Consider the following 20,793-nt stretch of genomic DNA (forward strand, 5'->3'; position numbering starts at 1 on the left):
CTGCCAGGGAGAGCCGGAGAACTCTTAAAGCAGCTTTTCCTGGCAGGCAGTACTTCCTGTGCTAATTGCAGGAATATTAGGAAAGCTGATGAGATTATCAGGCACCAACCTCTCCCTCATGTGACCTGGTATCTGCATCTTCTGGGACTTGGGCCTGGAAGTAGGGGCCCGCTCTAGGCTGTAGACCTTCTATGACTTTGGGTCTGGGGCAGACCCCTGGACCTGGGCCAGAGCCCTTTCCAGTGGCCAGCCCAGATGCCAGCCCTGCCCCATACCGTGACAGCGGGAGAGGTGCCAGCTCTTACCACCTTTGGTGGCCCTCTGCCAGGCCGGAACTATGTTCTGCATTCCAGACCCAGACCTGGCTTGGATCTCTTCACAAGGCCAGGGGTCAGGCCCGTGCCAGCTGTTGGCCAACCCTTGGGGCTGGGTGCCATGACCCCATTTCCTGCCCTGTGCCCGTGGACGGCTCTGCCTGAGGCAAGGAAGACTGGCCTGACCTGTTGGGGGAGCCAGCCCTGCCCTCCTTGACTTCCTGCCCCCACGCCCCCCAGCACCTGAGTCAGTGGGCCAGCCCGTTGGGGCTGACGGGGTGAGGGTGCAGGGAGGCCAGGTGGAGCATCTTGAGGAGGTCGGTGTGGAGCACGGATGAGCCGTCTGTGCCACTCACAGGCCCGTTCCCCAGTTCCTGCTAAGGTGACAGGGGCGGGGTGCCTCAGGAGTCCCTCCGTCCCAATTGCTCTCTGACGGTGCCTGGAGCCCATCATTCTCATTTCTGCCCTCTCCTGTCCATCTCCACGTGGTGGTCTCTGTCCTGTCCCCCTTCGCTTGAGACATGCCATCAGCTTCTTGTTGCTTGTCCATTGGAGGGAGGCAACATTCCCCTCCTCAGGTACCAGGCCGCGTTCTGTCTGGCCCCAACCCACCCCATCCTGAGGCTCAGCCCCTCACCATCACTGCCCAAGCCATCAGCCACATCGTCCTTTGCCCTGTTCCTCACACCGTGAAGACCGTGCATCTGCCTACCACACCTGCAGGGCCTTTGCACATGCTGCTCTTTCTACTTGGAACCCTCCCCGCTTGGTTGATTCCTCCTTACCCTTTGGGGCATAAGGAACACCCCCCTCCCCTGTGGCCAGGGTCTGGTATCCCGGCTCCCTGCTGGCTGTCCTCAGGGAACTTTGCCTTCACGTGTTTTGTGTGTTGGGGGGAGAGGGAGCTGCATCTGCCTCTCAGGACAAGCTGTGAGCAACTTGAGGACAGAGGTGGGGTCTTTTGCACTCACTTCTGGTCACACCTGCAGGCTGAGCCAAGGGCTGGGCATGGATAATTTGACAAGGGAATGAATGGGAATGGATGAGTGAGTGAATGAATGAAAGTCTTGTTGGGACTGCTGAAGGGACTTGCTTCCATCCCCACTGGAGCCAGCATCAGCATGGAGGGCCATCCTAGGTCACACACCCACCTTGTCCCCCTGCCCACCTGCTCCCCCACAGAGAAGGCAATAGACCAGGTCAAGAAAGACAGTTCTGAGCCCGGCTCACCCTACCGGCTCAAGGTAATTAGAGCCCTTGTTACTCACAGGTGGCCAGCCCAGAGCACTCCAGGAAGCCGTGGAGACACCCACGGCCCCACCCAGTTTCCCAGCCCACTCTGTGGCTCCCAGCAGGGTGGGGAGGGGGAGTGGGCAGCTGGCCAGAAGGGGACAGACGGGTGGGGTGGGGGAGCTTTGTTGCCTGGGTGAGGGTTGGATGCAGCTGCCACAGCTGGTGACCTCTGACCACTGGAACCATGATGAGGAAGGGGCTCTGTCTGAGGGTGAGTGGCAGCATTGGAGTGAGAGTCCAGGCCTTCGGGTCCAGGGACATGAAACTAAAACCAAGAGAAGAAACAAATGGATGAAGGCACCTGTCAGAGTTCTCTTGGACAGTGACAGCCCATTGGCCACAAAGTGGCAGGGACGCTGGGGTGTATATTCCCAGCCACTGCCCCCCCCCCCCCCCCCACGCAGAGCCCCACCTCAGGAACAGAGTGGGGACAGCAGGGACGCACTGTGGTGAAGGAGGCCCTGCTCCCAGCCCCTGGCTTAGGCTTGGGCACAGGGGCTCGAAGTCATGCCAAGGGAGGTTCTGAGTCTCTGAGATGTCATCAGGAGCCTGGGATAACTGAGGAGGTGGCCCCCAAACATTTGTGCAGGCCTGGTGCGCCCAGGCCAACTGCACTGGGCAGGGTGTAGGTAGTCCCCGGTTCTAGCACGCCTACTCCTCTTCCCTGGGAACTCTGGCCTGATGCCCAGGTTGGCCAAGGTGGGACCAGAGACAGAAAGTATGTGGTGAGCCAGGGATGGAGCTTGGGACTGAGGTGTGGAAAGAGGGGCCTGCTCCCTTATGCCCAGGATCCATACAAGTCCTGGGATGAAAAGGGTGGGCAGATGGAGGGTGGGCAGGGCAGGAAGGTCTCGGACATGGGGATGTGCTTGGCATGTAGTCAGCACAAGGAGAGAAGAGTAGCCGGGACAGGCTAGATGCAGCCAGAGGGACCGTCTCAATCCTAGCCAGTGGGGTGTGTGGCCTGAGCCCCTGTCTGGGGTCATGAGCCGCCCCCCCCCCCCCCCCCAGCCGCCCCTCAGGCACAGTGGCTGGCCGCATCCTGCCTACCAGCCCTCTCTCTTAGGTCTCTGATGCCCCTCCTGGACCCAGACACCGGGCTCCTGGTCCTGGCAGGAAAGGTAAGTGAGAAGCTGGAGTGCCCACCCACATCAGCCCCCCAGGGCGGCCAGGCCAGGCCCCAACCTTCGACCTAGCTGGCCTGCTGGGAGATAGCAGGATGCCCTCCACCTCTGCCAGGCTGAGTAGCCTTCAGGTTGGCGTGACCGTAATTCCCAAGAATGTCAGCTTTGTGGACAAGGCCAACAATCAAGCAGTGTTAGCTCACAGCGGGCGTTCTGTAAGCCCCGAAGCCGCCCTGTTCTTACTCCGTGTGCAGTGAAGTCTACCGAGGAACTCAGCCCAGAGCGCGGGGGTGGGAGCCGGTGTCTGATCTGGAGCACATGCGAGGCCACCAGGGCGCGGGTGGCGAGTGGCGCTCAGTCTGGGCTCCTTGCAGGGTGATAGTCAGTTGTATTGCTACGAGGTGACCCCGCAGCAGCCAGCGCTGAGCCCAGGTAAGCCCTGTTCCCTCCTCCCTGTCCCCCTGCCTTCTCTCCCCCACCTCCCTGACTCTCTTCCCATGCTCCCCCCCCCCACATCTCCCCACCTGTCTTCCCATGCTGTCCCCCACAGTGACGCAGTGCCTCCTTGAGAGTGTGCTGAGGGGCGCGGCTCTTGTGCCCCGGCGGGCGCTGGCTGTCATGGGCTGTGAGGTGCTCCGTGTCCTGCAGCTGAGCGACACGGCCATCGTGCCTGTCAGCTACCACGTGCCTCGCAAGGTGAGGGGGACCTGGGTGAGGGGCTGGGAAGGTCTAGGGGGCCTAGACCTGACTGGCCACGTACGTCCCCATCTGCCAACAGGCTGTGGAGTTCCATGAGGATCTGTTCCCGGACACCGCAGGCTGCATCCCTGCCTCCGACCCCCATGCCTGGTGGGTGGGGAGCAACCAGCAGGTAGGGGCCCTCACCCTTGCCCTCCAGCTTGGCTGGCCACTCCCAGCCTCCACCTGCCCCACGCACGACCCCACAGTCCAGCTGTATGAACTCAGCTGCCCTGTGTCTCCCTCCTTGTCCGTATCCCCTGCCTGGGACACCACGTTCTTCTCTCAGGTGCAGAAGGTTAGCCTCCACCCAGCTCGGCGGCCCCACCTCAGCTTCACTTCCTGCCTGGTGCCCCCTGCGCAGCCCTCCCCGGACCAGGCCCAGCCTGCAGACACTCCTGCGGGTGATGCGGATCCCAGCGTGAGTGACAGGGCGGTCTTCCTTTCCTCTCCATCCTGCCACCATCCTGGTGCCTAAGTCAAAGCTGCCAAGTGTGTTCGCCTGCCTGAGGGTCTCTGAGCCTTTTGTAGTCATCATCAAGCATAACAGAGACAGAAACATGTGAAGCACAAACAAAGAACTTCATGCTGTTCTCCAAATTGAGCAAACCCTTAAAAAGCCAGACTTTCACAGAAAAATCTAGGTTTCTGGTTTCTCTTGAAGTACTGGCAGATGTTAACCATACGGGGCCTGCCTGTTCTCCTACCAAGCCAGGAGTTGGCAGCTGCCACCCACTGTCCCCACCGTCTGAAGTTTAGCTTGCCCTGCATGTCCCATAGCCTGGGAGGTGGGGCCCAGAGTGATGACCCCAGTGCCCCTTTCTCTCTGGCCAAGAAACTGGGGGCCTGCTGGCTGACCCAGGGTGTTTCTCCCCCAGGAGGGCTTCTCTTCCCCTCTCAGCTCGCTGACCTCCCCCTCCACACCCTCCAGCCTGGGGCCCTCGCTCTCTAGCACCAGTGGTATCGGCACCAGCCCCAGCCAGAGATCCCTACAGAGCCTGCTGGGTAAGTGCATCAGGGCAGGAGCTAACCCAGTCTACATCTGCTCCCCTCCTGGTGGGGTCACCTGTCCTTGTGCGATGGAGTAAGTCTGCAGTAAGAGGGCAGCCTCGATGTTCTCTGGAGGCCTGGGCACAGGTCATGCACCATCCTGCTGTGATGTGAACAGGCAGGCCGGTGGGCAGGGCATTCTCATGTGGCTCCATCCCTGCCGCCTGCCAGGCCCCAGTTCCAAGTTCCGCCATGCTCAGGGCACCGTCCTGCACCGAGACAGCCACATCACCAACCTCAAGGGGCTCAACCTCACCACGCCTGGCGAGAGCGATGGGTTCTGTGCCAACCGGCTTCGTGTGGCTGTGCCCTTGCTCAGCAGTGGCGGGCAGGTGGCTGTGCTCGAGGTGAGAGACCCCACTCACATGGTGCCCTCCCAGGGCCCTGCAGGAAGTTAAGGGCATTGGGTACCCACACCAGCTCATACTCTCTGAGCACAAACTATGTGCCAAGCACCTGCCAGCATCCCCTTTGATCTTCCCAGCTGTCCTGCGGGGATACCACTCTTACCCCCATTTTACAGATGGATGAAAGCAGTGAGGCACAGAGAGGCTTAGTGACCTGTCAGGTCACACAGCTGTGTAAGTGGTGGAGCTGGGATTCGAACCCAGGCTGCCTGAGCCCCAAGCCTGAGCTCTTTCCACCACTCCACGCTGTCCCCCTCGCTTTCTGGGACACAAAGTTGGCGCTTGGGGCTCAGAGCACAAGGCGGCTGAGGCAGAGAGCTTGGGCCACCCGGCAGTGGGCATCAGCTGCAGGAGGTGGGGGGCCCAGGCGTGCTGCTTGCCCTGCAGACCCTGGGGACCGAGCTCTCCTGCCTGTTACTGATGGGCCTGCGGGTGGGGTTACCTCCCACAGCTGCGGAAGCCTGGCCGCCTGCCCGACACAGCACTGCCCACAATGCAGAATGGCGCAGCTGTGACTGATCTGGCCTGGGACCCCTTTGACCCCTACCGCCTCGCTGTGGGTAAGGAGGCTCAGCGCTAGGCTCAAGGGAGGGCCCAGGGGTGTGAATGAGGGTAGGGGGAGCCCAGAGGTCTTGGGCACAGCAGTGATGAGCCAGCACTCTCTTCAGGTGGGGAGGATGCCAGGATCCGACTGTGGCGGGTGCCCCCAGAGGGCCTGGAGGAGGTGCTCACGACACCTGAGGCCGTGCTCACAGGTCAGGTGGGCCAGGGTGGGGGCTGGGAGACAGGCAGTGGCTCCTGAGGAACTCAGCATTACTCCCTGCCTCACCCCCAGGCCACACAGAGAAGATCTACTCTCTGCGCTTCCACCCGCTGGCAGCCGATGTGCTGGCCTCCTCTTCCTATGACCTGACCATTCGGATCTGGGACCTTAAGGCCAGAGCTGAGCGGCTGAGGCTGCAGGGCCATCGGGACCAGGTAGGACATCTGTGGGAGCAGGCGCCCAGCCACAGGCTGCGAGGCCGCCTCTCACATCCATCCACATCTGCCTCCAGATCTTCGGCCTGGCCTGGAGTCCCGACGGACAGCATCTGGCCACTGTCTGCAAGGATGGGCACCTGCGGGTCTATGAGCCCCGGGGTGGCCCTGAGCCCCTGCAGGTGAGCAAGAGGCAATGAGGGCAGCCTTCAGACCTGACTGAGGGTCCGCTGCTGGCCCTCATGTGCTGTATCCCAACAGGAAGGCCCAGGGCCTGAGGGGGCCCGTGGAGCCCGCGTTGTCTGGGTGTGTGATGGTCACTGTCTGCTGGTGTCCGGCTTTGACAGGTGAGGACTCAGGACTACCATCCCCATACCCAGACTTAAGCAGCTAATTGTGTCCTTTTTCCCCAGGCACGCATACACATGTTAGGCATCAGAAGCTGTTCCTGCTGCTCACTTATTGGGTGCATGGATGGATGGATGGGTTGGTGGGTAGGTTAGTGGATGGATGGGAGGGAGGGAGACCCAGAGGGATGAGAGCCATACCTACTGCCTGGAGCCCATGCCTGGCATGGACCGGGTGAAAAGCATGAAACAACCAAGCCTAGTGGAGAGGCCCGAGGGAGAGTATTTGGCACATTGGAAGAGGGATCAGGGAGGGCCTCCTAAGGTAGATGTCATCTGAACTGAGTCACAAAGGAGCTAGTATCCAGAAATCCAGAGGAGAGGGCATTCAAGTGTGGGTGGAAAGGCTAGGAGGCTGACCAGCCTGGCTGGAGCAGAGAATGACAAGCAGAATATGGGGAGAGAAGTACAGACAGCAGGCCACAGTGGCCACGAGATCCATGCTGGTGGAGGATCGGAGAACAGCAGAGGGAGCATTAGTAGAGGATGAGGCCAGCAGGTTAGGCCACTGTTGCAGAAGACCGGAGACAGTAGTTCTGAGAACTGGATCAGGAAAGAGAAGGGACAGAGGCACTCCTCAGGTGTCCAAGCCTGACAGGATCAGGGTCCTTGCTAGAGTCCTTTCCCTGACTCAGGTCCCTGCAGCTCTAAGGACCTGCTTCTGCTCCTGGGGTCTCCCTTGCAGCCGAAGTGAGCGCCAGCTACTCCTGTACCCCGCCAAGGCTGTGGCCGGTGGCCCTTTGGCAGTGCTGGGGCTGGATGTGGCTCCCTCAACCCTGCTTCCCAGCTATGACCCGGACACCAGCCTGGTGCTACTCACGGGCAAGGTGGGCTGGAGCGTGCAGGCGGGGGTGGTGGGCAGGTGAAAGGTGGGGAGAAAGGCAGCTTTAGCTGGCTGCCTCACTCTTGCCACCCACCCAGGGCGACACCCGTGTGTTCCTATACGAGCTGCTCCCAGAGGCTCCTTTCTTCCTGGAGTGCAATAGCTTCACATCGCCTGACCCCCACAAGGTGAGCCTGTGCGCCCTCCCTGGTCCTCCTGGTGGGTGCGACACAGGGCTCCCCTGCCCTCTCCTGGCCAGATGGGGAAGTGCAGGGGCCTGTCGGGTCAGCAGGTCACTGGGCCAGGGTGTGCCCAGCAGCTGTCAGGAGCTGGTTGTTAAACTCCACCATTATTAGAAATTAAACTATAAAACCTTAAGTTATATGAACCTACAAGTAAATTACATTGAAAACCTAGGCAGTAAACATTCAATGTATCACTTCTTAATTATTTTACCTGATTTTATGGTTTTTTTGTGCCGTCGAGGCTACTTACACCTGTGGGCTCTGCCAGTGGATAGACTAGATGCTGCTACCACACATGTGTTCCCCATTCTGCATTCAACAAGTCATGTTGGTGGTGAGAAATCACCATGGTGGGTTTTTACAACATGGAAATAGGCTAGTCAGAGCTACAAAACGGCATTTTTCCTCCAGAGAGCTACTTGTTAAAGATTTTTTTATAATGTTTTTTATTTATTTTGAAAGAGAGAGAGAGAGTGTGTGCGTGTGTGTGTGAGTGGGAGAGGGGCAGAGAGAGAATCCTAAGCAGGCTCCGCACTGTGTGCTCAGAGCCCGATGCCAGGGCTCGAACCAATGAACTGTGAGATTGTGACCTGAGCCGAGATCAAGAGTTGGAAGCTTACTGACTGAGCCCCCCAGGCGCCCCTCCAGAGAGCTAGTTGTTAAGCATCTGCTAGCACGCTCCCACTCAGGGATGGGCCTTGGTTCTGGTGGTCCTAAGTAGGTGTGTTGGCAGTCTGTGGGGGTGCAGGTGTCCACTCAGATCCCCCTGCTCTCCAGGGTTTCATCCTCTTGCCCAAGACAGAGTGCGACGTCCAGGAAGTAGAGTTTGCCCGATGTCTGCGGCTTCGCCAGACCTCCCTGGAGCCCGTTGCCTTCCGTCTACCCCGAGTCAGGGTGAGGTTGGGGGCCTGACACCCCAACACCTAGTCCTCCTTCCCAGTACCTGTAATTTTTCTTTTAATCTTTATATACATATATTTATTTTTGGAGAGAGAGAGAATACGTGAGCAGGGGAGGGACAGAGAGAGAGAGAGAGTCACAGAATTCAAAGCAGGCTCCAGGCTCTAAGCTGTCAGCACAGAGTCCAACGCAGGGCTTGAACTCACGAACCGTGAGATCATGACCTGAGCTGAAGTCGGACGCTTAACTGACTGAGCCACCCAGGCGCCTCCCCACCCCCACCAGTCCCCATAAAAGGGGCTTTGGGGCCCGACTGGCCCTGTCACCAAACTATCCCACTCACTGCTCTTTGGGGTGCCTGTTCCCTTATTCTGCTGAGATTCTGAAACTGGCAGAAACCCCAGAGTGGGCCCCGGATCTTACCTTACCCCCTTCCGAAGGGATGCTGATTCACCTTGGGCCTCTGGTAGGTGCCCCAGGGTAGCCCCTTTGTTCTTCCCTACAGAAAGAGTTCTTCCAGGATGATGTGTTCCCAGACACGGCCATGAGCTGGGAGCCGGTGCTCAGTGCAAAGACCTGGCTGGGAGGTGCTAATGGGCAGCCCCGGCTGATCAGCCTACAGCCCCCCGGCATGACCCCAGGTAGGCTGAGGAGCTGGGGGGGTGGCAAGTAGGAAGCAGGGAAGTGAGTGGTGGTGGGGGAGGGCTGGAGAAGGGGTCGAAAGGTCAAGTCCAAGATTCCCCCCCCCCATCTCCCTGTCACACAGAAACCTCTGATGTTTCCAAGGATGGGGTGTTTGCATTTCCAGGCTCATACTCTGAGCCTTTCGAGGGCAGGGCCCAGGGTTTGTGTTTCCATCACAGTTCCCACTCCTGATGTGCACACATACGCTACATGGTGCCCACGGCAGCCTTGTGAGCAGAGGGTGGGGCAGCTGTTATTACCCTCTCTGGGGTCTCCGCCACAGGATTCCCTAGGGAATGGCACCAAAGGGTTGGGCAAGGAGTCCTCACCGAGGGGATTCTCTGATGTCTGATGCCTGTCCCTGCCCTACCTCAGTGAGCCAGGCACCCCGTGAAGCCCCTGCCCGTCGGGCCCCGTCCTCAGCACTGTACCTGGAAGAGAAGTCAGATGAGCAAAAGAAGGAAGAGGTAGGTAGGCATGGGAGGGAGTTGACCAGTATGGCGCACACAGAGTCCTGGCCGTACCTAATGACTGCCCTTCGGTTGTCTGTCTGACCCAGGCTGGGACAGGAGCCAGGGTCACACACCTCTCTCGATTGGGCAGCTTACTGGGGGAGACCTTCCAGAGCCCTGAAGTGGACCCATGGGGCACAGGACTCAGGAATCCAGGGAAGGGCAGAAGGAGGCCCCCCTCTGGCCTGGCCCATCCCAAACAGAGCCAAGGGTTTGGGACCCAAGTGCATTTGGGGCCCTGGTGCACATCTGAGCATCTGAGGCAGTGTGCAGACTCCAGTGCTGCGTGGCACAGAGTCTGTCTCTGGCTCCCTAATATTGGTCGAAGTGTATTTTTTTGTGAAAACCATCCCCTTTGTCAGGGCTCTGATGAAAATGGCTCTTTCACACCCTTGACCGGTTCAAACTGTGAAGGCCTGTGTTCCTGGGGTTAGCGGTCCTATTCTATTCCCTTGCCACCTCTTCTTCTGTCCACTCTTCTAGCTGCTCAGTGCCATGGTGGCAAAGCTGGGGAACCGCGAGGACCCGCTCCCTCAGGACTCCTTTGAAGGTGTGGACGAGGACGAGTGGGTGAGTAGATGAGGGCCCTGGCATCCCCTCCGTCCCTCCCTCACCCTGCAGCCTGCGACACCCCCCTTCTCAGACCTCTCAACTCCCTCCGACTTGGTTTATCTCCCCAGGACTAGACTGCCCACCAGCCACCTCTGGCCTCACCTGCTACCGCCACCTCCCAGAACCACCTGATGTGCCCGCTGCGCACCTCCGGTCTCCCCCTCAAACTGGAAGATGCCTCGTGGCCCTGGCACACCTCCTCCCCAAAGCCCTGACTTCCTTTGGGCCTTGGGCACTTCCAAGGCCTCTAGGTCCCGCTGCAACTCCCATGGATTGTCTGCACCTCTGCTTTCCCTGGGACTGGCTGCTTCTCCTCAGCTGCCTGCTAGCATGTGGAGCCAGGGGCATGGGAGCGCGGTGGGCTGGGAGTGCTGAGGGGTTAGTAGACGTCCCTGGGCTGGTCCCAGCCTGGGCTGGCTTTGCCCAGCACCTTAACTTATCACGGGCAACATCCCATCTTGCCTGCTGCCCCCACTTCCAGGTAAGAGCCTTGGGGGCTGGCCCCCTGCCAGGCCGTTTGGCACAGCACCAGCCTCACGGGCCAGGGACCAGTTGCCCTCCTCCCCAGGTTTGAAACCAGGAGAAGGGGGACATCACAGAGCTGATGGCCCAGTTAAGGGCGGGGTGTGAGCCCCTCAGGGACTGGCCTGAATATACCCTGGATGTTTTCAGCAATTAAACTTTTCTGAGCTGGCTACCTCTTGTGCTGCTGTGGTCTCTTGCTGACTGCGGTCTCTTGCTGACTGCGAGAGTTCGGGGACAGGAGTATGGGTGAAGGCGGTTTGGCCCTGGGTTCCCCCTTGTTCCAGGCCTCACTTTGCTCCTCAGGCCTTTTCAGCTGCTATGAGTTGGTTCATTCATCCAACACATAGATATCCAACAGTGGTCTGGATGGTAGATACGGTAAGGGACAGGAGAGACCAGGCCTCTCAAGGCACTTGTCATTGTCCTCCTGTGCAGGGGAGCCAGACTGTGTGCAAGTAAGCAAACTGTGAAGAGAGACATAAAGAAGACAAATTAGGGGCACCTGGCTGGTGTAGTTGGTAAAGTGTGCGACTCTTAACCTCGGGGTTGCGTGTTTGAGCCCCATGTTGTACATAGAGATTACTTAACCACAAATATATACATAAGGAAGACAAATTATGTGAAACAGAGCAGCAGAGATACAGACGAAGCAGGGTGTTCAGTCTGAGAGGTGACCTTTATGCTGAGAGCTGAGACCTGAAGGTCAGTGAGCCACAGAGCCATGAGAATGTTTCAGACGAAAGTCAGGTGGCCACAGCACTGAGGGAAGAAAGAATTTGAAGAGTTGGAGGAAAGGAAAGGGCAGTGGTCCGGGACATAGCACAAGGCAGTCTGACTTAACGTTCATTGAACAACCATGTGTTGGATACCTTCCATGTGCCAGCCACCCTTCTGGGTGCTGAAGTTCAAGAGTGGGGAAAAGAGAAAAGTCCTGCCCACCAGGGATCCACATTCTAGTTGCGGGAACAAGTTATAAACAATAAACATAAAGTACATGAATTATGCCTGGGTGGCTCAATCGGTTAACCGGCTGACTTCAGCTCAGGTTGTGATCTCACAGTTGCTGAGTTCAAGCCTCAAGGCCAGCTCTGTGCTACCAGCTCAGAGCCTGAAGCCTGCTTGGGATTCTGTGTCTCCCTCTCTGCCCCTCTCCCACTCCTGTTCTGTCTCTCTCTCTCTCTCTCTCTCTCTCTCTCTCTCTCTCTCTCTCAAAAATTTAAAAAAAAAAAAAATTTTTTTTTTAAAGATGATTAAGAACTTCCGGGAAAAAAAAATAGAGGGGACCAAGAATGGTAGTTTAAGTCAGACACAAAAGCCACATGTAGTTGGATTCTCTTTCCAGGAGATGTTCAGAACAGACAAATCCATAGGGACGGAACAAAGATTAGCGGTGGCCAGGTGCAGGGGGATGGGGCGGGGGCATTGGTTGCTAATGCGCAGGAATTTTTTTGAGGGGTTGATGAAAATGTTGTGGTGTCCTTGTGATGGTTGCACAACTCTGTGACTATACTAAAAAGCACGGAATTGTGCACTTTAAAATGGTGAATTGTATGGTGTGTGGATTTTATTTCAATAAAGCTGTTACTATAAAACAATGCAGGACAAGGTTCAGCGTTGGTAGGGGATCGGGGTGGGCCTTGTTGAGAAGATGACACTTGAGCAAGAACTTGAAGGAGGGGGCAATGAGAGGTCCTTCCCAGAGTAGAGGGACCCTAGCATGAAACTTATTTTGAAGTTTCCTGTTTTCTTATGTATTTGTGAGACTTTGGCATCCTACTCCTTATGTTCGTGGGGTGTCGTATGTTTATTGCATATCTTTTAGTACCAAATATTTTGGCAAAATCAAGGGAAGAAATTGCTCCGCATTTGACAGATGTATTTATTCTGTGGCATCTGGCACAGCGGGTAAGGGCGAAGGGCCGGGGCGAGGGCCAGGGTAAGTCCTGGGACCGCCCATCGCCCGCCCATCGTCCGTCCCCGGTAGTCTTGCGAACCGGAGCCCGGGGCCGACTCCGCCTCTGGTTCCGCCTACGGATTACGTCAAGGCACACCCCGCCTTCCGGAGGGAACAGTACGCATGCTTTGTGCGGCGTCACGCACGCGCTCTCTCCCTTGACCTCTGACCCGCCGGCCGCCCTTGAGCTGGGGGCCGCGGGGCCAGGAAGCAGCGGCTCACGACCCCGAGGCAGAGCGGCCACCATGGTGAGGCCCGAGATGGGCGCTGCCCGGGGGCGGGGGGGGCCGTTTCGGAGCCGGGTCAGGGGCGGCGAGCTGCGGCCGGGCTGCGGGAGCCGCGCGCCGCCTCGTGCCGGATGGGAAGCGGGGTCCGGGGGCGTCGTACCGGGAGGACCGCTACGGGCGCTGGCGGCCTCGGGGCGACGGAGAGTCGTTTGGCCGGAAAGCAGGGAGGGCCTGGCCGGCCGCAGAATGCCCGGCAAGTGCGGTCGTGGGCTCCAGCCCTTGAGCGCACAGTCCCAGCGGGAGGCGAGGGCCGACCCGCGAGCCCCTGCTTGGCCCCGCAGGTAGTTGGTGGTGTCGCCCTATTATTGTTCCCCTTTCGCAGCTGACCAAACGCTCTCCGAGACTTTGCCAAGGAAGTGGCAGAGCTAGGGCTTGAACCAGGCCCCTCGACACCGAAAACTGAGCGTTTCTGCGGTACCATTGGCGCTTGGAGCCAATCCACAGACCTGGGCCACACTGGCTGCGACGGGTGCACCTGAAGACCCTATAAAAATGCATGGTCCTGAGCTCTGCCCTCGGAGGTTCTGTCAGTTCCCCAAGGGATTGAGGCAGTCAGTTTGGGGAACCATTTCTTACTATTAAGGATAAGGAAGCGGCTTGCAAGTGCCAGGCCCTGAGCTGAGGCCTTACGTGGGTTCTCTCGTGTAATGCTTATGAAGTTCGTACTGTCATTGTCCTCATTTCACAGCTAAGGAACCTGAATTTCAGAGTTTGATTCGTCTAGGGTCATTCATGCAGCAGTGTCTGGTTTTGAGCCCGGTTACTGCCATTTTTTGAGGACCCACAACGAACGGTTGAACTGGGTCCTTCTCATTTGTGCGTGTAACTTTGAGCCACCCTCAAGAGTAAAGTAAAAGGTTGCTCTGGGGGAGTTTGTATCCTAAAGGAGGAATCAGGCAGGTCTGTGAACTAGAATAGCATATTAGTAGGAAAAGATGGTGCTGTGGGAGGATAGACATGGTAGGAGCCTGGGAAGGTTTCACTTGGGGGGATGGGGGTAACGTGTTTAGTGTTTTATTTATTTTGAGAGAGAGGAGACAGAGCATATGAGTGGGGCGGGGGGGGGGGTGCAGAGAATCTCAGGCAGGCTCCACACTGCCAACACAAAGCCCCACATGGGGCTCGAACCCACGAACCATGAGATCATGACCTGAGCCAGAGTCAAGAGCCAGACGCTTAACCAGCTGAGCCACCCAGGGCCCCAGGCTGTGTTAAGTTTTGCAGGATGTTGGGTTTTGACTATCACGGTAATAGGATATTCAAAGTTAATGGCTCTCTTTTTTGGGGAGGGGTGGTGAAAATGTTCTGGAACTAGTAGTAGTCGTCCATGCATTTCAGTGTATTTACAGAGCTACACGAATACTCTAAAAAGCACTGACCACTTGACAAGAGTGATTTGTATGGTGTGTGAATTGCGAGCTGCAGACATTGGGGTAAAGAAGTCAGAGAGCTTGATCTCGAAGTAGGTGCGGAGAGAGGTGAGGGGAGAGAAGACCAGAGAAGTTGTCTGTAGGCAAAGCTGAGAACGCCTGACTGAAAAGTGGACTGAATTTGCCGGCAGTGGCAATGGCAGAATTGTGTGTGTCTTGGGGGATAGCTGAAGCCCTCCAGCAGAGGGAGTGGTAGGCGTTTGGAAACTCCGTCTGGGGGCATGGCATTGTTGCCGACGGTGACCTGTTTAAGTGTCACGTTGATTCACATACCAGTGGGCTGCTGTGCCGGCCATAGGCGGGGACCCCAGGCGTAGATGTTCCTGACTGCCCTGCTGCTTAGTTGTGATGCCAGCAGCTGTTTGCAGGGGCTCTGGGTGAACAGAGCCCCCCTCCTATCTCAGTGGATCCTTGAGAAGGGAGTGAGTCTCAGTGATAGTCTCTGCCCGCCAGCCCAAGAACCTGGAACTGGGCTTTGAAGGGAACATTGCACATCGGTCTGTCTGAAAGCCAGGTCCCTTCTTGATGCACTTAACATGAGATAAGCCACATTCCCGAGTGTCCCCAGATGCTTTCCTGTGGCCTTCTGCCCCACCTGCAGAGCTTTGGTCCTTCACTGGGCTGTGTTCCTCAGATGAGAAAATGTGTGTGTCCTCCACAGTGGGTTCCAGGCTTGGCGACCTGTGGCTCTGATCTCTGCTGCTTACCCTGAAGTTTGGCCTCAGTCGGATGCCATGGCAGCTGGTTGTTCTGGTCCAGGGTCTTCAGGCTCAAGTGTCAGTGAGTGGACTCTGGGATGTTTCAGGACTTTCTAGAAGAAACCTCACATCTGACCCACAGCTGGCACTGGGTACTGAATAGGTGGATGAGAAACTTGGCTGTACTGCCTGGTCTCTAGACCACTGAGCACCAAGCAGGGTCTGGTCCAGAAGCAAGGTAGCTGCTGGGCTGCTGTGAACCTGCCACTGACTGTCCGCTTGGTTTTATGTGGATTGCCTCCTGAGGACCTTGCAGCCCCCCTGTAAGGAAGGTATTGTTCTCCCCATTTTGCAGATAAGAGAATTGAGGTTCAGAGAGGTTGAGTAATTGGCCCAGGACCACAACAGCTAGCAAGAAGACAAGCTGGGAGCCAGACTAGAGCTGCAAAGCAGCCCTCTCCCTCTTCTTCCATGCTGCTTTCCAGCTCCTTAGGAGTGTAGGCTGGCTTTTTGCAGCCTTTTCCTGTGAGGAATTAGTGGATCTATCAAATGAGTTGCCTTTTTGGGAAAAGCTTTGTTACTCCATAATGTCTGACCATTGTCAGGTTTTGTGAAACAGTGTATAATAAATGAAAACCAACATTTATTGAGTACTTATTGTGTTAACAGGCTCCGTGCCAGGCAATTTACAAGCATTATCTCATTAAATCCCTGTGACAGCCCTATTGTGTCCCCATTTTACAGGTGAGAAAACTGAGGCTAAGGGGACCTGAGAACACGTTAGGAGCACACAGCTGGGATTTGTACACGGGTGATCCCAAAGCTTGCCTGTATGAGCGCACATCATCCCCTGGAGATGCCCCCCACACGAACCTTGGTAGCCTCAGTGGACCAACCAGGCAGCTCCCTTGGTCAGTCAGGGTACCCTCTGAAATTAGAGGCTATCCCCACCTTTTCTGCAGCCATGGAGCTCTGGCAGCAGGAACGACAGGGACACCATGCCACTGTGGTTTGAAGCCTGCAGGGGTGGTTAGGGGGGCTGCCCAGTTACACTCTGAGTTTCTAAGATTCGTTATTGAGCAACAGCCACCATCCCAGGCAGAGAAGTAAGTTGAAGGGCAGTGATGGGTGGAGCAGTGGCCTTGCCCCTAGGCGTGTGGCAGCAGGTGAAGGTGTGGTCTGAGGCCGAAGGGTGTGTAAGCCGTCACCTACCGGCCTGTCAGCCGCACTGTACCTCAGACAGGGCCAGCCGTCTATCTGGGAACCTCCAGTCCCACTTGGGAAGGGCTTTGGGCCTGGACGGAGAAGTTGGGAGGCTTCCCTCCCTCCGGTGCACACAGTACTGGTCTTGACTCCTCCTTGCACGCAGCCCCGCCCCTCCCTTTGATCCCTGGACAGAGCCTTCACTGAGCTTTGCTTTCTGGTGTGAAATAACAGGGCTTATGAAATTTCCATTTACGTGTGAAATCCAAACCCACTTCCATTTTTTAATTCCTGCTAATGTCCCAGAACCAACATCCCGCCCTGCCCATAAGGGCAAGTCCACTGGAAGCCACACAAAGCCAATTCTGGAATCCAGATTCCCCTGGCATCTCACAAGCCCCTCTTTGGCCTCTGGGTTGAGTCCTTGATCCTTGTCAGGTTGCTGAGTTGCCCTCCCTGCAGGATCCTCTGTGAGGTGGGCAGCCTGAGGATGCCATGGCTGAGAGTACCAATGTCAGGGTTTCCTGCCCATGTTCCCCTTGAGTACTAGCCGTGTCCTTGGGCTCGTCATTAAACCCTGCTGTGCCTTGGTGGCTTGAGGTCTTGGGTTAAATGGCACAGTGCCTGGCACCCAGGCTCAGTTGATACTTGACGGCTGCTAGAACATCTAACTACCGACAAGTGTGAGAAAGAGTAAGGGAAACCACGGGCATGTGCCCCCTGAGCAGTGTCGGCCTGCAATGAGCCCTGTCTGGGCCCTCTGCCCGCCCTCGTTTGTACCATCGCACACACCGGTCATTTCCGGTGTGCTGTCTGTATCGTCTTTTCTCCATAAGGGCTGTACGTTTTCCCATCCCGGCCACCTTCTTAGTCTTCTCTCCAACGACCTTACAACTCCCCTATGCTCTTGGCTGCTCCCGGGACGGCCTTTACACTTTTCTCCTGGTGGGCTCGCCCTGGTTCCTCTGCCTAGAAAGCCCCAGTATTCCCATTGTGATCCTCCCTGCCCTCGAAATCCAGCGCAGTAGAAATCTCATCTTTTTCCAATGTCTCCGTCTCATTCCTGAGGTTTCCTTCCATTGCCTTTCTATACTTCTGGTCATGCTTAATGAGGCTCTGTGTGCCCCTGTGGTGTGTTGAATCACGCGGTCTGGGAGTAGAAAACCACCATGCTGTGCCCTGTAGAGGCTCCCCCTGCCAGGCCAGGCCAGGCCAGGCCAGGCCAGGCGGTGTACGGGAGCTCTGAGGGCACCGCAGGGTTCCGTGTGTCCTTGTGCTAAGCAGAGCTTAGCCGACTGTGCTGGTGTTTGAACCAGTGGAGGAACCGGTGACCAGTCCTGTTTTCCCTCACCAGTTAGTTGTCTTAAATGCTTCCCTAGTGGGCTTTTTGCTGCTGAAAGGTGGAGCCTCTTTTTCTCTTTTGTTGTGTTGATTGCAACCTTCGTGAATAGTCTTGGGAGAATTGGGGTGGCTCCAGGCTCCCTGAGTTTCCTGCTGGTAGAACAAAGGTTGGGACCTCCAGTCTCAGAAGCACTCACTGGGTGAGTTAGTGGCAGTGGCTGGTCTGGGACCAGCCCCTGGTTCTGGCTCCAGGCCATAGTGTTGCTTTGGAAGCTTCTGTGCCCTGCAGCCCCTTTGTTTTAGCTGTTCTGTCCTCGGGTCTGAAGGCCAAGGGAGGGTCCCACTTGCCTCTGGGAACACCGTCAGGTCCACCCCAGCCAGCTCTCCAAAGAGCATCTGAAGCCACCCAAAGCAGAAGCCTTTTATCAAGGTTATTTGGATTAAGTTGCCTGAGGCTGCTGCCCTGGACTTCATTACCTCAGATCTCCAGAAGCCTTGCCACTCAGCAGCCATTTGCAGGGTCCCATCTCTGGAAAATGCAACCTGCTAACCAGGTACCTGCTTTGCCCACAGGCCAAATACCTGGCCCAGATCATTGTGATGGGGGTGCAGGTGGTGGGCAGGGCCTTTGCCCGAGCCCTGCGGCAGGAGTTTGCAGGTAAGTTTGAGCCCCAGTCTTCCCCCTGGGCTGGGAGCTCCTGCCCAGGTGAGATTTTCCTCTTGTGTATGGCCCCTCACCATGGGTCCATTGTGATTCAAGGACCCTCTTCTGGCTGAGGTTCTGGCAGTCTGGGGCATTTCTAGGGGGTGGGGGTGGGGGTATTCTTGGACTTCCCGACATTCTCCTGAAAGGGAAAGCTGGTTGACATGAACATTAAGGCAGGAATGGGCAAACTGGTTCACCTGACCACCTGTTTTTATAAGTAAAGTTTTATTGGAACACAGCCATACCCTCTGGCTGCTTTCAAGATTCGAGCAGTTGCAAACCCAGATTTTAATTGGTGCGCAGAGCCTAAAATATTTATTCTTTGATCCTTTAAGAAAAAGTTTAGTGGACCCTGATTCTAGGGTCATTGAAAGGGAAGAGGTCACCTGAGCCACCTGCTTTGCTGGCCTAGGTAACTGATGGGCAGCCAAGTCTCAACTGAGCTATTCCTGCCTCTTCATACCTGTACGGCTTCACTCTGCTTCACACTGTAGCCTAAAGCTCCCTAACTTGCTGTGCACTGGGGATGACAGGGCAGGGGAGAGGAGAATAGAACCATCTTGTGGTCTAGGTTGGGGACCAGACCCTGCCCCTGTCCTTCAGTGGAGTAAATCTGTCCTCACTTCACCGTCCCCCACCGCCCACCCCCCAAAAAAAGCCACTCCTGGAGAAGAGATGTACCCTGTCCCTTGTGTGTGTCTTCTCCCGTGCCACCTGGCAGGCTGAGCTGCCCACTCGGAAGGCCCAAGGGGAACCTCTGGGCTGCTGAGGGCTGAGCACTCACCCATGTGTCTACATAGCCAGCCGGGCAGCAGCTGACGCTCGGGGACGTGCTGGACACCAGTCTGCAGCTGCCTCCAACCTGTCCGGCCTCAGCCTCCAGGAGGCACAGCAGATTCTCAATGTCTCCAAGCTGAGCCCCGAGGAGATCCAGAAGGTGAGGCCACTAGGCTGGCTCTGAGACAGGTCTTGCCTCAGAAGACCAGAAAGGGGGGGATCGGGCGGGAGGAGTCAGGCTACAAGGGTCTTCCAGAGTGAATGTGGCCTGGTAGAAAGGAGCAGGTGCTTGGACCCCTGAGTTATGGCAGCCGCTGTCACTCATTTGTTTTTAGGCCCAAAGCAGGCAGTGGCAGGGACAGAGCAGTTGTTGGTGGTAGACAAGCCCCTTCCCTCTGTGGGCACCTGTCCACCTCTCTGTCCCCCAGCAGTCACATGGGCATGTGGGGCGGCAGGGTTGAACCCTTTGGCTTTCCTTCTTTGTCATTTCCTAGCTCCCCCTGCCTCTGTAACCCAGAGCCTGCACACCCTCTCACCGTCTCCCCTCCCCTGCAGAACTACGAACACCTATTCAAGGTGAACGACAAATCCGTGGGTGGCTCCTTCTACCTGCAGTCCAAGGTGAGTGCTCTTTGATGCTGGGAGGGGACAAGTCCAGGGCCCTTCTCACTGGGGGGGGGGGTCCCTCATTCCCAGGCCCTTCAGAGCTTGGCAGGCAGGCAGGTGTGCCGGGCAGTCCCTGGTGTCCCAGCCTCAGGGAGGCCCCCCCTAGGCTGCCACTCCCTCTGGCTGCCTCAGCTCCCTGGGGCCCAGCCAGTTGGGCTGAAATGTCTGGGCCCTGTGTCACTCTGACAGTGGCCCTCCCAGCAGCCATGGCTGTGAGAGAACAGGACCACTGGCTGGTGAAGAGCAGGGTGTGCCCGGGCCCTGTCCCCCTGGGAATGCTGGGCACCCGTAAAGGAGGCACTTGTGTTTCCCAGGCTGTTGGCTCAGACATGCCCAGGGCTCTGCAGGGACTCGAAGCTGGAAGGACTGCGAAGGGCAGAGGCCCATCCCACTCACTGCCCTGCCTGATTCTAACTCCCTTCCAGGTGGTCCGAGCCAGGGAGCGCCTGCAGGAGGAGCTCAGAATCCAGGCCCAGGAGGACAGAGAGAAGGAGCGGATGCCCAAAACGTGACCACTTAGCCCCTCCTGCACCCTGCCCACCACCTCTAATTTATAGCTCGGTAATAAATGTCTTTTCCGCATTTCTCAGTGCACACATCCACATTCCAGAAGGCAGACTGCTCTTCCTGCCAGCAGGGAGGGGGGAAGCCAGTAGTACCGCATCCCTGTTAACATGACTTTGACACCCCACAGGGCTGGGGTGGGTGAGGTTGGCAAGAAGCCAGCCCAGCCCTGCCCTGCCTGCTGGACAGGGCCACTCCTGCCCTCACAGCTCCAGTGCCAGGCCCCTCCTGCGATGAGCATCCCTGCCCTTGCCCTTCCCACCGGGTCCAGAGCCCCAGGCCCACGGCTCAGTCACAGGCAACCTCTCCCTGAGCTGGGTTTGACTCTAGCATCTCTGGAATCTGGGTGGAATGCTCCGGTACAGGGAGAGAGAGAAGCCTTTGCCAGACTCTCAATGGACGAGTTGTGTCTTCCCAGAACTAAGGCTCTTATCAGGGTCACAGCAGGTGGTGGTAGGACCAGGTCCTGCGTCATCTAGAATCTTCCATCTCTGCTCCCTCAGCACCTGCCCCCTCTGGCCACTCCCTCCCTGAGGCACCCACAGGGTGGGAAGG

At 57.1% G+C, this 20,793-nt stretch overlaps 2 protein-coding genes across 2 annotated transcripts in view; both read left to right on the plus strand.

Moving 5' to 3' along the window:
• The window catches only part of CORO7 (coronin 7), a 57,753-nt gene extending 46,971 nt beyond the window's left edge, over positions 1-10,782 (plus strand). The window contains exons 10-28 of the mRNA XM_086692149.1: positions 2,674-2,728; positions 3,106-3,163; positions 3,282-3,427; positions 3,510-3,602; positions 3,759-3,890; positions 4,348-4,474; positions 4,691-4,866; positions 5,378-5,486; positions 5,595-5,681; positions 5,762-5,904; positions 5,982-6,086; positions 6,166-6,251; positions 6,997-7,138; positions 7,233-7,322; positions 8,157-8,273; positions 8,785-8,920; positions 9,339-9,430; positions 9,959-10,045; positions 10,156-10,782. Coding sequence (XP_086548275.1) covers positions 2,674-2,728; positions 3,106-3,163; positions 3,282-3,427; positions 3,510-3,602; positions 3,759-3,890; positions 4,348-4,474; positions 4,691-4,866; positions 5,378-5,486; positions 5,595-5,681; positions 5,762-5,904; positions 5,982-6,086; positions 6,166-6,251; positions 6,997-7,138; positions 7,233-7,322; positions 8,157-8,273; positions 8,785-8,920; positions 9,339-9,430; positions 9,959-10,045; positions 10,156-10,161 — 1,987 coding nt within the window. The 3' untranslated portion in view covers positions 10,162-10,782. The remainder of the gene's footprint in view (positions 1-2,673; positions 2,729-3,105; positions 3,164-3,281; positions 3,428-3,509; positions 3,603-3,758; positions 3,891-4,347; positions 4,475-4,690; positions 4,867-5,377; positions 5,487-5,594; positions 5,682-5,761; positions 5,905-5,981; positions 6,087-6,165; positions 6,252-6,996; positions 7,139-7,232; positions 7,323-8,156; positions 8,274-8,784; positions 8,921-9,338; positions 9,431-9,958; positions 10,046-10,155) is intronic.
• Positions 10,783-12,659: 1,877 nt separating this feature from the next.
• On the plus strand, positions 12,660-20,256 carry PAM16 (presequence translocase associated motor 16). The gene is made up of 5 exons (XM_086692227.1): positions 12,660-12,814; positions 18,099-18,183; positions 19,032-19,168; positions 19,564-19,629; positions 20,100-20,256. The coding sequence occupies exons 1-5, from the start codon at positions 12,812-12,814 to the stop codon at positions 20,184-20,186; spliced, it is 378 nt and encodes a 125-aa protein (XP_086548353.1). The 5' UTR covers positions 12,660-12,811; the 3' UTR covers positions 20,187-20,256.
• The last annotated feature ends 537 nt before the right edge of the window (positions 20,257-20,793 follow it).

Source organism: Puma concolor, chromosome E3 (genome assembly GCF_028749965.1).
Source record: "Puma concolor isolate L17-30 chromosome E3, mPumCon1.1.hap2, whole genome shotgun sequence".
Lineage (NCBI taxonomy): Eukaryota > Metazoa > Chordata > Mammalia > Carnivora > Felidae > Puma > Puma concolor.

What these genes read in the sequence shown, in the direction of transcription:
- PAM16 (XM_086692227.1), top strand. An exon ending in CCTGCGGCAGGAGTTTGCAG is followed by an intron (nt 18,184 to 19,031) that starts GTAAGTTTGAGC and finishes GTGTCTACATAG; the next exon opens with CCAGCCGGGCAGCAGCTGAC. An exon ending in GCCCCGAGGAGATCCAGAAG is followed by an intron (nt 19,169 to 19,563) that starts GTGAGGCCACTA and finishes CCTCCCCTGCAG; the next exon opens with AACTACGAACACCTATTCAA.